Source organism: Corythoichthys intestinalis, chromosome 8 (genome assembly GCF_030265065.1).
Source record: "Corythoichthys intestinalis isolate RoL2023-P3 chromosome 8, ASM3026506v1, whole genome shotgun sequence".
Classification (NCBI taxonomy): Eukaryota; Metazoa; Chordata; class Actinopteri; order Syngnathiformes; family Syngnathidae; genus Corythoichthys; species Corythoichthys intestinalis.
The window spans coordinates 48,479,373-48,492,622 of NC_080402.1; the positions used below are offsets into that span (position 1 = coordinate 48,479,373).

General features: G+C 38.8%; 1 protein-coding gene across 2 annotated transcripts in view; it reads right to left on the bottom strand.

Moving 5' to 3' along the window:
- Window positions 1-1,404: 1,404 nt before the first annotated feature.
- The window catches only part of col9a1a (collagen, type IX, alpha 1a), a 130,136-nt gene continuing 118,290 nt past the window's right edge, over window positions 1,405-13,250 (bottom strand). For both annotated transcript variants that reach the window (XM_057843165.1, XM_057843164.1), the window contains exons 25-33: window positions 12,069-12,140; window positions 9,567-9,602; window positions 9,444-9,488; window positions 9,337-9,369; window positions 9,001-9,147; window positions 5,390-5,444; window positions 5,143-5,331; window positions 4,909-4,986; window positions 1,405-1,771 (exon numbers count right to left, since the gene is read on the bottom strand). In XM_057843165.1, the coding sequence (XP_057699148.1) occupies window positions 1,563-1,771; window positions 4,909-4,986; window positions 5,143-5,331; window positions 5,390-5,444; window positions 9,001-9,147; window positions 9,337-9,369; window positions 9,444-9,488; window positions 9,567-9,602; window positions 12,069-12,140 (864 nt within the window). In that variant the 3' untranslated portion in view covers window positions 1,405-1,562. The remainder of the gene's footprint in view (window positions 1,772-4,908; window positions 4,987-5,142; window positions 5,332-5,389; window positions 5,445-9,000; window positions 9,148-9,336; window positions 9,370-9,443; window positions 9,489-9,566; window positions 9,603-12,068; window positions 12,141-13,250) is intronic.

A 13,250-nucleotide genomic window follows, 5' to 3' on the forward strand; every position in this document is an offset into this window, starting at 1 on the left:
TCTCCACCGTAAAGCATAGTCGAGGGAGCATCGTGATTTGAGCTGTTTTGCTACCTTAGGGCCTGGAAAACTTACAATCATGAATGGACAAATGAATTCAAAAGTTTATTAGGATTTTTTGCAGGAAAACCTGAGGCCGTCTGTCATACAGTTGAAGTTAAAAAGAGGATGAATGCTGCAACAAGACAATCATCCAAAACACAGAAGTAAATCAAATTTGGTCAGAACGGTTTTAGATGAACAAAATACAGCTGGCGTGGCCAAGTTAAGGTCCAGACTTGAACCCCATTGAGATGCTGTGGCATGACCTAAAGACAGCCATTCATGCCAGACATCCCAGGAATCTGACTGAAGTACAACAGATTTTTAGAGAAGAATGGGCCAGACTGATCTGCAGCTCGAGGAAGCGTCTGGTTGAAGTCATTGCTGCCAAAGGGGGCGCCACAAAATATTAAATGTGATGGTTCACTTACTTATTTGTCCCCCTTCTGTCATTGTTTGCATACTATCCTCATTAAAAATTGAAGACCTATAAATGTTTGTGTGGTTTTAGTAAAAGCACTTTTTTTCATCTGTGTGATTTTGACAAAGATCAAATCACATTTGATGGTGATTTTATGCAGAAATGTGAGAAATTCCAAAAGGTTCAGATACTTTTCATACTACTGTATGTATGTAAATTCATATGTGAGTTAAGTCAGCAGAGCAAATGCTATTTGTCCAGATTCTAAAATTTTCAAGTCAATATCGACACTCAAAAAGATACTGGATACCATTTTTGATACTAGATAAATATAAAATGCGAAATTAAATGTTATTTTCTTTTTGTTTCGGTTTAAGTGCCATTGACGTTGATAGGCGTCCAATCATGTTGCTCTTAAAAATTAAATTTACTCATTTTTACTGCTCATTTTTCACTAGTAGACGTCCAATCCATTTGAAGTGGGAGGGTGTTTATTCGCTGCCAACCCTCCCATTTGAAATGGATTGAACGACAAGAACCATCAATGGCAGCCAATGAAGCAACAAGGAAAATGCAAAAATAACCTGCGTTACTATCGAGCAGTGCAAAATCAAATTTACCCCATGACACCAAACGTCTGGGGATCCTTTGCTTTGCAAAAAAAACTGAGTATCAATACTTTCATAATCAAATATTGTATTGTGATCAACATTTCAGTATTGATATTTCGATACTTTTGACCAACCTACTAAAGATATACAGCTCATCGGCCTGTAAATATCCATATAGATATTCAAACCGGAGGGAAAAAGTATTGGCTTATAGGAGTTAGTTATAAAGTTACAGTAATTGCAAACTTATTGTTGCCTGTATTGTGCTGTGGCACACTCGTGTTTGTTTTCTTTTGTGAAGAAAGAAAACATATCAGATATTATCAAAAATGTCTTTTATTTTCTGTGGAACGTCGCTGGAATAAATAAAAGCAGTGAAACATTTTTGAACCAAAGACAAGTATTGCGTGTATTGACAATTCAAATTTACAGCGTACATAAAAGGCAACTTTTTCATGCGTCTCTGTTGGTGGTGCTCCGCTTCTCGCTCACATGTCGGTGGGACCCTTCATGGCAGAGTCTTTGGCCCCTACTACCGGCGCCACCACGGCAGCAAGTACGCACTGTGACGGCTCACAGTATCCAGCGAGTCCCGGGGGTCCCGGTGGGCCGGGGACACCGGGAATTCCAGGAGCCCCACGAGGCCCTCGGGAGCCATCGTGCCCGTCGCTGCCAAACGCCGACCGGCCAGGCTGGCCTGGAAGGGGAAAGCACACGATTTGCTTGTGTGTTACACGTTACTCGAGCAGTAGTAGGCAGGTGCTGTAAGACGACTTCAAATATGGCAGGAAAAGCATATTAGACCAGTATAACTTCATTTGCAGTTAATGTGAAGCACTTCAAATAGTGATGTCAATTCTAGCATTTCATGTGATTCACTGTTTTCTTTTTCTACCATGATAAAAATGTGTATGTCAAGTGGGCACACATGCTCCTCAGGTAATAATTAATATTTGAAGTATTATGTTTTTTAAAACCAATGTTCCTACAGTTACAACTGACTGCAACGAAAAAAATATCCATTCCACTTGGTCTTTAAGAGGCGTGGCAAGCGGAAAATGGCCTTTCAGAGGTTACTCCCAAAATTAATTTGGAATTTCACTTTTTTTTTTTCTTTCTTTTTTTTTTTTTTTTTTTTTAGACAAGGCAACAAGTAAATTTACTCATAAACAGTATGTTTTTGTATTTTGTGTGTGGATTATTTAAAATTTTACGGTGGGGTAAATAAGTATTTAGTCAACCACTAATTGTGCAAGTTCTCCCACTTGAAAATATTAGAGAGGCCTGTAATTGTCAACATGGGTAAACCTCAACCATGAGAGACAGAATGTGGGAAAAAAAACTGAAAATCACATTGTTTGATTTTTAAAGAAATTATTTGCAAATCATGGTGGAAAATAAGTATTTGGTCAATACCAAAAGTTCATCGCAATACTTTGTTATGTACCCTTCGTTGGCAATAACGGAGGCCAAAAGTTTTCTGTAATTCTTCACAAGCTTTTCACACACTGTTGCTGGTATTTTGACCCATTCCTCCATGCAGATCTCCTCTAGACCAATGGTGTTTTGGGGCTGTCGTTGGGCAACACGGGCTTTTAACTCCCTCCACAGATTTTCTATGGGGTTGAGATCTGGAGACTGGCTAGGCCACTCCAGGACCTTGAAATGCTTCTTACGAAGCCACTCCTTAGTTGCCCTGGCTGTGTGTTTGGGATCATTGTCATGCTGAAAGACCCAGCCACGTCTCATCTTCAATGCCCTTGCTGATGGAAGCAGAGTTTCACTCAAAATCTCTCGATACATGGCCCGATTCATTCTTTCCCCTCCACAGATCAGTCGTCCTGGTCCCTTTGCAGAAAAACAGCCCCAAAGCATGATGTTTCCACCCCCATGCTTCACAATGGGTATGGTGCAATTCAGTATTCTTTTTCCTCCAAACACGAGAACCTGTGTTTCTACCAAAAAGTTCTATTGTGGTTTCATCTGACCATAACACATTCTCCCAGTCCTCTTCTGGATCATCCAAATGCTCTCTAGCGAACCGCAGACGGGCCTGGACGTGTACTTGCTTCAGCAGGGGGACACATCTGGCAGTGCAGGATTTGAGTCCCTGGCGGCGCATTGTGTTACTGATAGTAGCCTTTGTTACTGTGGTCCAAGCTCTCTGTAGGTCATTCACTAGGTCCCCCCGTGTGGTTCTGGGATTTTTGCTCACCGTTCTTGTTATCATTTTGACGCCACGGGGTGAGGAGGGATTTGGTGGTCCGTGTTGCCCAACGACAGCCCAAAACATCACTGCTCTAGAGGAGATCTTCATGGAGGAATGGGCCAAAATACCAGCAACAGTTTCTGAAAAGCTAGTTACAGAAAACGTTTGGCTTCTGTTATTGCCAACAAAGGGGACATAACAAAGTATTGAGATGAACTTTTGTATTGACCAAATATTAATTTTCCACCATGATTTGCAAATAAATTCTTTAAAAATCAAACAATGTGATTTTCTGTTTTTTTCCCACATTCTGTCTCTCATGGTTGAGGTTTACCCATGTTGACAATTACAGGCCTCTCTAATATTTTCAAGTGGGAGAACTTGCACAATTGGTAGTTGACTAAATACTTATTTGCCCCATTGTAAAACTAACCCTAATGTGAAATATTCTCCAATTCTCAAATAAACTTTATTTTCAACTACAGCAGTACTTATCAAATAGTGGGGCACGACCGACCGGGGGGGCGCAGAGCGATGCTGGAGGTGGCACATGTGACCTCGGGGAACATACTTTTTTGCCGAACTAGAATAACGTGTAATTGCACATTCACTCCGTGGGTGGCAGTGACGCTCTCATTTTCAAGGTGTGTGCAGTATTTTTCAACCAAACAAGAGCACACTGCAAAGAGCACTGGAGATGTGAAGAGTTAAGATGAGGAAATATACGAAGTGTATGCAGCGTTCGGCTTTTGGCTTTGACTTTTAATACAGTTGGAGAGGAGGAAAAAACAGTCTGTTTACGGTCTCTAAAAATGTTTGCAGTGGATAGCGGGAAGCCAAATCAGTTAAGACATCACTTAAAGACATTAGACCCCAATCCCATTGATAAGCCGCTTGATTTTTTTTTCAGCGAAAACGTGCCAAATATTGCCAATAATCGTCCGCTTTGTCAGTGTTACATCAGTAAACCAGCGAGCACTGTTAGCAAGATAAAAGGTGGCATACCATGTTGCAAAATAACACCATTCCATGACAAAGGAGCAGATACTGCCTGCAGCAAAAATAAAAGCTGTCCCTCTGTCCAATGACACTGTTGTTTTTGTTCTATTAATTTTTGTTTTTTCAGTCAAATTGTTTGGCATATTGTCCTCATTAGTTAATGTTCCTCATCAATTAAAATTTATTATTATTTATTGATGTCATTAAATGTTATTTTTGAGTATCAAATTGTCAAAAATGTACCTTGAGCGTATTTTCACAGTTTGGATGTGACTTTTTTTTTAATTCAGGTAAATTGATATGCTTTAAGTCTTTTCTGTTACAAACAAAACAATGTGAATAAAATTATACTTTATTGTAAATTGATCTAGATTATTTGTTTCCTCTAATATTAAAAAGGACACAATGTAATGCAGATGTGTGCTTATAATAATAATTTTATAGACAAATTATACTATTTACAGTGGTGGCAGAGTTGGGGGGGCGAAACATTTATGTCTTCCTTGGGCGTAACAGAAAATAATTGAGAAGCACTGAACTACAATACTGTATATTGATATTTATTGGACCTTTGCTCTATCTTAAATTCAACTTTTTATTAATCCTATTTGATATTTGTTGTGTACCTGGCAGACCAGGAGCGCCCGGGAGTCCTTTGAGGCCTCGGGCTGTGGGGCCTCTGTCCCCTCTGTCACCTTGGTCACCTGTGGATGAAAAAAAGACATTACATTGTGACATTACTTATTGAAATTAAAGGTATTTACACTCTTGACCTTGGACACAAAATTACTTGTCTAATTTATTCTATTTTTTTTTGGGAGCATTGTTTCATGTGTTCAGGCGGGATTTGGGGGTCCCACCTTTGGGTCCTTTGCGGCCAAGTAGTCCAGGTGGACCCTTGAGACCGGGCAACCCTCGGGATCCGGTGTGACCGGGAAAACCGTTTTCACCACTTGGGCCCGGGGGTCCGGGCGGGCCTGGGGGGCCAGGGATTCCTGCGACTCCCGACTCAGGTCGACTCAGACTAGCCGCCAGCTGGGCCAGCTGCTCTGTACGACCAAAACGACAGTGATGATGATGATGACGCTGAGGATGAGGACAACTCACCTTGCATGACTCTCATGCAGACTTGTTTGATGTGCGTGTCTGTTGGTGACTTGCCCTGCACAAACACAAGTACCGGTACAGTCAGTTATTACCATAATTTTCGGATTGTAAGGCACACTGAAATCCATTATTTTTCCCCAAAATTTACAGCGCACTTTATATATAAATTGCGGTTCTATCTACCTATTCTAATCTATTTTGTTGGAGTATAACTTGATAATGCTGCTCCAGTAAAGTGCCCAAGACACACATTCAGCATTCGTCCATTAATGCAACAAAAATATAATATATAAAAAAATAATACATACATGAATTAAAGTGGAAAAACGAAGAGGAACAAAGGCATACATTTAAAGAAGTATGGCCTGTGTGTATTTTGCTCTGGAGAGTTTTGTTTTGTTTTGTTTTGTTTTGTTTTGTTTTGTTTTGTTTTGTAAATCTCTTCTGACCTCACCGTTTTAACTCTTTGCCTGCCATTGACAGCAGTAGACGTCCAATCCATTTTATTTGGGAGGGGCTGGAAGCAATTGAATGATCGCTTCAAGTGTTGTTTTCCTTGTTGTTTTCTATGTCAATATCTTATTCAAGTGTTGTTTTCCTTGTTGTTTTCTATGTCAATATCTCTCTTTTACTAACTACCACAACACATAGGTCATCTGTGACCTGGACTGGCAGTGAATAAGTCAAGCTAATGATAACATTTAAATAAACAGCAGTGACCACTGTCCCTGAAAGGGTTAATAAAGCAATAAGTGCCATCTTAAAAGATAATGCAGTACACTGATGCACTAATGAGGTGCGCCTTATGCATGGAAATAAAATCGATCATCTGTAGTATGCCTAATAATCTGAAAGATATGGTACACTTAAACTGGAATACACTTATGACTGTAATTTCTCGTTTATATTTTTCATGTATGTATTAAATGCATCCCCATTATGACCCTTCAAAAGCTGATTTTGTTTTGTACTTTTGAATAATATGCTCATACCATTTTTCTGTTATCCTTACTACAAAATTGAAGTATTGGCTGCATACAGTGGTGGAATGTAACAAAGTAAAAGTACTCGTTGCTGTACTTAAGTACTATTTTTATATCTGTACTTTACTTGAGTACAAATATGAAGTGGTACTTTAATTTTACTTCATTACATTTTACAGCACATGTCTGTACTTTTTACTCCACTACTTTTTAAATTGTCGCCTGCGTTAAATGTTACTTTTTTTTTGGTTTTGGTTTTTTCTCTCATTGTGAATTTAGTTTTGTTTTCATTCCTCTGGCGCATCGATAAGCCCCGCAAAGCTACTGTATACGATAGTTGAGCACTAGAGGCAGCAACACAAGTACAAGCAAGATTAGGCAGGTGAACAAGATATTGACCAATAATACCAACAGTGTGCACAGTGCGCTTTCAAATGGGTGCTGCACACTCTTGTACAGTAGGTGGCAGTATACAACTGATAGTTGCTTGCAATCTGCCATTAAGATAAATTTTGGAGTTTTTGAGCTTGTTAAGCTCCTGTGCAGTCAATTTTATTGCTTGTTTTTTCATTCTGCACAGTATTAAATAAAACTGAGCAGTCATAAATGTATATATATATATATATATATATATATATATATATATATATATATATATATATATATATATATATATATATATATATATATATATAGTGATTCCCTCATTTTTTACAGTTAATGGGGACCAGAACCCACCGCGATTAGTGAAAAACCGCAAAACAGCGCACCCCCCAAAAAAAAAAAAGTTTTTTGTAGGGCTGTCAAAATTATCGCGTTAACGGGCGTTAATTAATTTTTTTAATTAATCATGTTAAAATATTTGACGCAATTAACGCAGATGCCCCGCTCAGAGAGTTTTAAATGACAGTACACATTGAAACGCTCACTTGTTGTGTTTTATGGAGTTTTGCCGCCCTCTGCTGGCGCTTGGGTGCGACTGATTTTATAGTCATTCATGAGCATTGAGTAAGTAATTATTGACATCAACAATGGCGGGCTACTAGTTTATTTTTTGATTGAAAATTTTACAAATTTTATTAAAACGAAAACATTAAGAGGGGTTTTAATATAAAATTTCTCTAACTTGTACTAACATTTTTCTATTAAGAACTACAAGTCTTTCTATCCATGGATCGCTTTAACAGAATGTTAATAATGTTAATGCCATCTTGTTGATTTATTGTTATAATAAACAAATAGTCCTTATGTACCATATGTTGAATGTATATATCCATCTTGTGTCTTATCTTTCCATTTCAACAATAATTTACAGAAAAATATGGCATATTTTATAGATGGTTTGAATTGCAAGTAATTGCGATTAATTACGATTAATTAATTTTTAAGCTGTAATTAACTCGATTAAAAATTTTAATCGTTTGACAGCCCTAGTTTTTTGTTTTTTTGTGTGTGTTCAATATATTTATTCAGATTTAGCATTGGAAAGAGATACACATAAGACATGTTTTCCCTTTTTTTTTCCCCCAAAGTATATTTTTAGAAACCACTCACTCTACTCCACTACTCACTTACACCCTATGAGTTGCCACAGCAACTGTTTAACAAGTCAAACGAGGATTGACACCCGCGGCACTTTGAAGCTTTTGCTTATAAGTGTCTGTGTCAAGATCAAACCCAAAGTTCTGTCAACATCATTAACTTTAAAAAGCATCTCCAGTGCACAGCCTGACGAACAAAGAGCAGGGGAGGGAGGGAGCGAGAGTGAGACAACAAGATTGGCTCGGGACAGCTCATCTGTATATATATATTTTTTTGATTGAAAAAAAAATCCGCAACGGACTAAGCGTGCGAAGTTTGACGCGTGAAGTAGCGAGGGATCACTGTATACAATACAGGTCAAATGTTTGGACAGACATCATTCAATGCAACACAAATGAAGGTCGCAACCTCATTGATACAGCAATCAATCCCACTTATCAACCCAGAAAAGGCATATCTGTGAAGTCAAAAACCATTTTAGGTGACTTCCTTTTGAAGCTCATCAAGAAAATGGCAATAGTGTGCAAAAAAGTATTCAGAGCAAAGGGTGGCTACTTTAAAGATACTAGATTATACATGTTTTTAGTTATTTCACCTTTTTTTTTTTTTTTTTTTTTTTTTGCTAAGTACATAATTCCACACATGTTCATTGATAGTTTTATTACCCTTACTGAGAATTTACATTGTAAGTAGTCATGAAAATAAAGAAAATGCACAAATGAGAGGGTGTGTCCAAACTTATTGCCTGTACTGTATGTATATTACATTTTTGCAATGGGAAAAAATCCTTTTACTTTTTACTTGTAAATTAAATTTTAAAGCAAGTTATTTTGTACTTTAATTTGAGTCCATTTTTGTCTTTGATACTTGCACTTTGACTTAAATAATTTTTTTGCACCAGTATTTGTACTTTTACTTAAGTAAAAAAAAAAAAAGTGAGTACTTCATCCACTACTGGCTGCATAATACTTGATACAATTGAATTGTCTGTGTTCTGACATTTTTTTTTAATGATACCAAGACTGGAAACAATTTTACTGAAATGATGAAAAATTTGGGCAGGCAGCAAAATAATGAAGATCTCACCCGGGATCCCTGAGGGCCGGGCAGCCCCGGCATGCCCATGTCACCCTGCATGCCTCGCGGTCCCGCTTGGCCCGGTTCGCCCTCCTTGCCCTGCTGTCCTCTGCCACCTTCCGGTCCTTTGTTTCCAGTCTCTCCCGGCGGGCCCATCTGAGGGTACAAAGCACCTCATTGAAGAACATACTGTACAAACACCAGTCTTTTCTCCAAAACTATGATTTCTTTTGGCAAACTTTCTAAACAAAAATTTACTCATGGAATTTATTTGACATATCTGTTCAGTTGCTGTACAATTTTTCATTTCAAGTATACGGTAAAAAAAATATGACTCGAGTGTACCGCTCCTTTCTCGCCTGGCTCTCCTTGATCGCCCTGTGAGAAAAGACACATGTGAATAAAAGCATGTCCAAAGGTCGAGAGCGAGTCGTAGTGACGCAGTTGCTCACCAGATCTCCTCGATACCCTGGCGATCCTTCGGCACCTGGAGGTCCCTAAATTTGATGCCACATCTTTATTATGGAGCAAAAAGAAAATGTGGACGAAACTCTGGGGGACATGCGGACACGTACCTGCTCTCCCTTCGGACCATCCAGACCCACCGCACCCTGGGACAAAAAAAAAAAAAAAAGATGTCGGTTTTTTGGGTGCATTTCAGCATCACTTCTTTGTTAACTTGTTGGCTGCCATTGATGGCGGTTGACGTCCAATCTATTTTAACTGTCAAAATGGATTGGACGTCTAGCACTGTCAATGAAGTGTGAGTATTCACAAGCAGTCCTCGCAGTTTAAATGAATTGGACGTCGTCAATGGCATGCAATGACTTAATTTTGGGTCACTTCCTTATTAATTTTAGAGTACTTAGGGGCCACTTCCTCTCGATTTTGGGTCACTTCCTGCACGTTTTGGGCATTCTGGCTTCACTTTCTGGATCTTGGATAATTTCCTGTTGATTTGCCACATTTCTGGTTTGCTTCCTGAAGGTTTTGGGCCCTTTCAGGGTACTATCTGTTAATATTGGCTTGTTTTTTCCTGCACTGGAAATAAATGGGGATGTATTTGGTAAAGTTCTGTGCATCATGATTATCTGAATTTTCATGGGTAAATTATTTGAATTGGGTTTTTTAAAAATGTAAGATGAGATACGTTTTGAAATATGAAAATTTGCCATTCAAAATGAAGGAGGCAATTTGAAATACATTGGGACGTTTCTGTCGAATTGTGGTGCAACCATACATTTTTTGGCAAAAACTATATACAGCTTTTGTGTGCCTTCATTCCCTGATTCATCCAATATGTAATATGTGTTAATTGGATTTTTAAAAATGTAGGATGAGTTACATTTTGAAATTTTAAAATATTTTTGCAATTGAAAATAAACGGGCATTTTGCAGCCCGCCAAACCAGTGGAGAGGAAAACCAATACCATTATATGTGGGGAGCTTTGCTAAGTAAAAAATACAGAATTCCAGTTTGAGGGTAACCGACAGCATATTCTGATATTGGCAGCAAATTGTGTTATTGGCAGCAAACGGTGTCTATTAACTTGCTTGTTCTCAGGCCGATGCAAAAAAAAAAAGAAAGAAAAAAGTACTACTTTGGCGCTTCCTGGTGAACCTATTTTAGTGAAATGTCCTGATTTCATTGAGCTCACCTTGAGAACAGTACAAAAACCAAAGTATTCATCCACGTTATTCCAGAATTGGAGGAAATTAAAGCATCACACACACACACACATACACACAAAAATAAAAATTGGCCTAATTATCTGCTACATATTCTTCAAAAATAGGCAATAAACTATCAAACGCTTGATTAGCTGCTATAAGAGATGAAAAGTATAATGTTTATTACATAGTTTGGTATTTACAATACTGGCATACACAGTAACAGGATCTCCAATCTGTACTCGTGTTAGTTTTTCCGGGAGTAGAAGCTAGCGATTTAGCTAGCTGTTACTGCTAATTAAGATGGCGAAATTAAGTATAATAGTAATCTAGTCAAGCAACAAAAGAAAATAATATTTGTCTTATTCGTATTTCATGCATAACAGGGTTGCATGAGGTAAGGTAAGACATTCAATTAAGGCTGTTTTATTTTTAAAACTAAAAATTGCAATTTCTGGAGAAATTACGATGGTGCTTCGCTGTGGTAGATATAGATCTAACAGGTCTCTTCCTGCTTATTTGGGGACACTTCCTGTTTATTTTGGGGGACATTTCAGGGACACGTCCTGTTGATAACAGGTCACTTCCAGTTGATTTGGGGACATTTCGGGGACACGTCCTGTTGATAACAGGTCACTTACTGTTGATTTAAGGACGTTTCAGAGACACGTCCTGTTGATTTCAGGTCACTTCCTGTTGATTTGAGGACATTTCGGGGACACTTCCTGTTGATTTGGTGACATTACGGGGACAAGTCCTGTTGCACGGCTGTCAATGGCATCGACTTGCTTAGGCGCCAGTTTAATGTCAGTGGGCAGTCATGGTAAATGGTCAAAAATCACAATCTTTTCCTGCCATTGAAAATGAATGGGAAATTTGGACGTACATGGCTGTCAATGGCATCCCATTAGAAATGAATGGGACAGTTTTTGGAAAATTTGGGGGGGGGGGACTGTTTCCCCACAGAATTAGCCAAAAACTGTCCTATTCATTTCTAAAGGGATGCCATTGACGGCCATATATGTCATTCCATTCATTTCTAATGGCCAAAGTTTCCCCTTCATTTTCAATGACAGAAAAACATGGGTGGTTGTGATTTTTGACCAGAAACTTACCATTACAGCCCATTGATATTCAACTGGCCATGTCACTGTAAGCCATATACGTCCACGCTATTGACACTTACGTATGTATACGTCCATCCCATTGACGGCATTGTACGTTCATGCAAAGCACTCATCACAATTTCTGCTGAAATTGTTGTTTCTAGTTTAGATTTGACCTCAGGACAAGTAAATTTACTTTAGTCATTTGTTTGTCAAATATTTCAGATTTGAAGGGTGGGTGGTATAATGTCCTCCAATTCCGGAAAGACGTAGCTACTTCTCCCCAGTGCATTTTCTTACCCTGTCGCCCTTCTGGCCTCGATAACCTGCCGGTCCTGGGAGTCCAGGAAGACCCACGTCACCTTTGATACCCTGTTACAACAAATGTCAAAAAGTCAAGAAACTGGTGTTCACCAGCATCGCTAAAGCGTGGCTAAACGGGTCAGCATGTGAAAGACAATGGATCCTTCATTGACTTATTGCTTGTTTGCTTTTGTAGGAATATTAAGTTTTTCCTTCTGTTGGCAACTTTCACTCGCCGGGAAATAGGAGCTTATGAAAAACATCATTTAATGTATAATAGGGAGAAATGGTGGGGTGTTTCTTGAAAAAATAAATCTCCAAATAATTGTGGTATAAATATAGTGTATCAAAAAAGTGAGTACACCCCTCGCATTTCTGCAGATATTTTAGTATATATTTTCATGGGACAACACTGACAAAATGAAACTTTGACACAATGAAAAGTAGTCTGTGTGCAGCTTATATAATAGAGTTAATTTATTTTCCCCTCAAAATAACTCAAAATATAGCCATTAATATCTAAACCCCTGGCAACAAAAGAGAGTACACCCCTTTGAAAAAACGTATATCCCTAAATGTCCAAATTGAGTACTGCTTGTCATTTTCCCTCCAAAATGTCATGTGACTCGTTACAGGAGTACTGTCAACATTGCTGCAGAGAATGAAGAGGTGGGGGGTTAGCCTGTTAGTGCTCAGACCATACGCCGTACTCTACATCAAATTGGTGTGCATGGCTGTCACCCCAGGAGGAAGCCTCTTCTGAAGACGGTACACAAGAAAGCTCGCAAACAGTTTGCTGAAGACATGTCAACAAAGCACATGGATTACTGGAACCATGTCCTATGGTATGATGAGACGAAGATTGATTTGTTTGGTTCCAATGGTCTCAAGCATGTGTGGCGGCGAGCAAGTGAGGAGTACAAAGATAAGTGTGTCATGCCTACAGTCATGCATGGTGGTGGGAATGACACCCCCCCCCCCGCAGCTCTTCAATCTCTGCAGCAATGCTGACAGCACTCCTGTAACGAGTCACATGACATTTTGGAGGGAAAATGACAAGCGGTTCTCAATTTGGACATTTAGGGATGTAGGTTTTTTCAAAGGGGTGTACTGACTTTTGTTGCCAGGGGTTTAGATATTATTGGCTATATTTTGAGTTGTTTTGAGGGGGAAATAAAT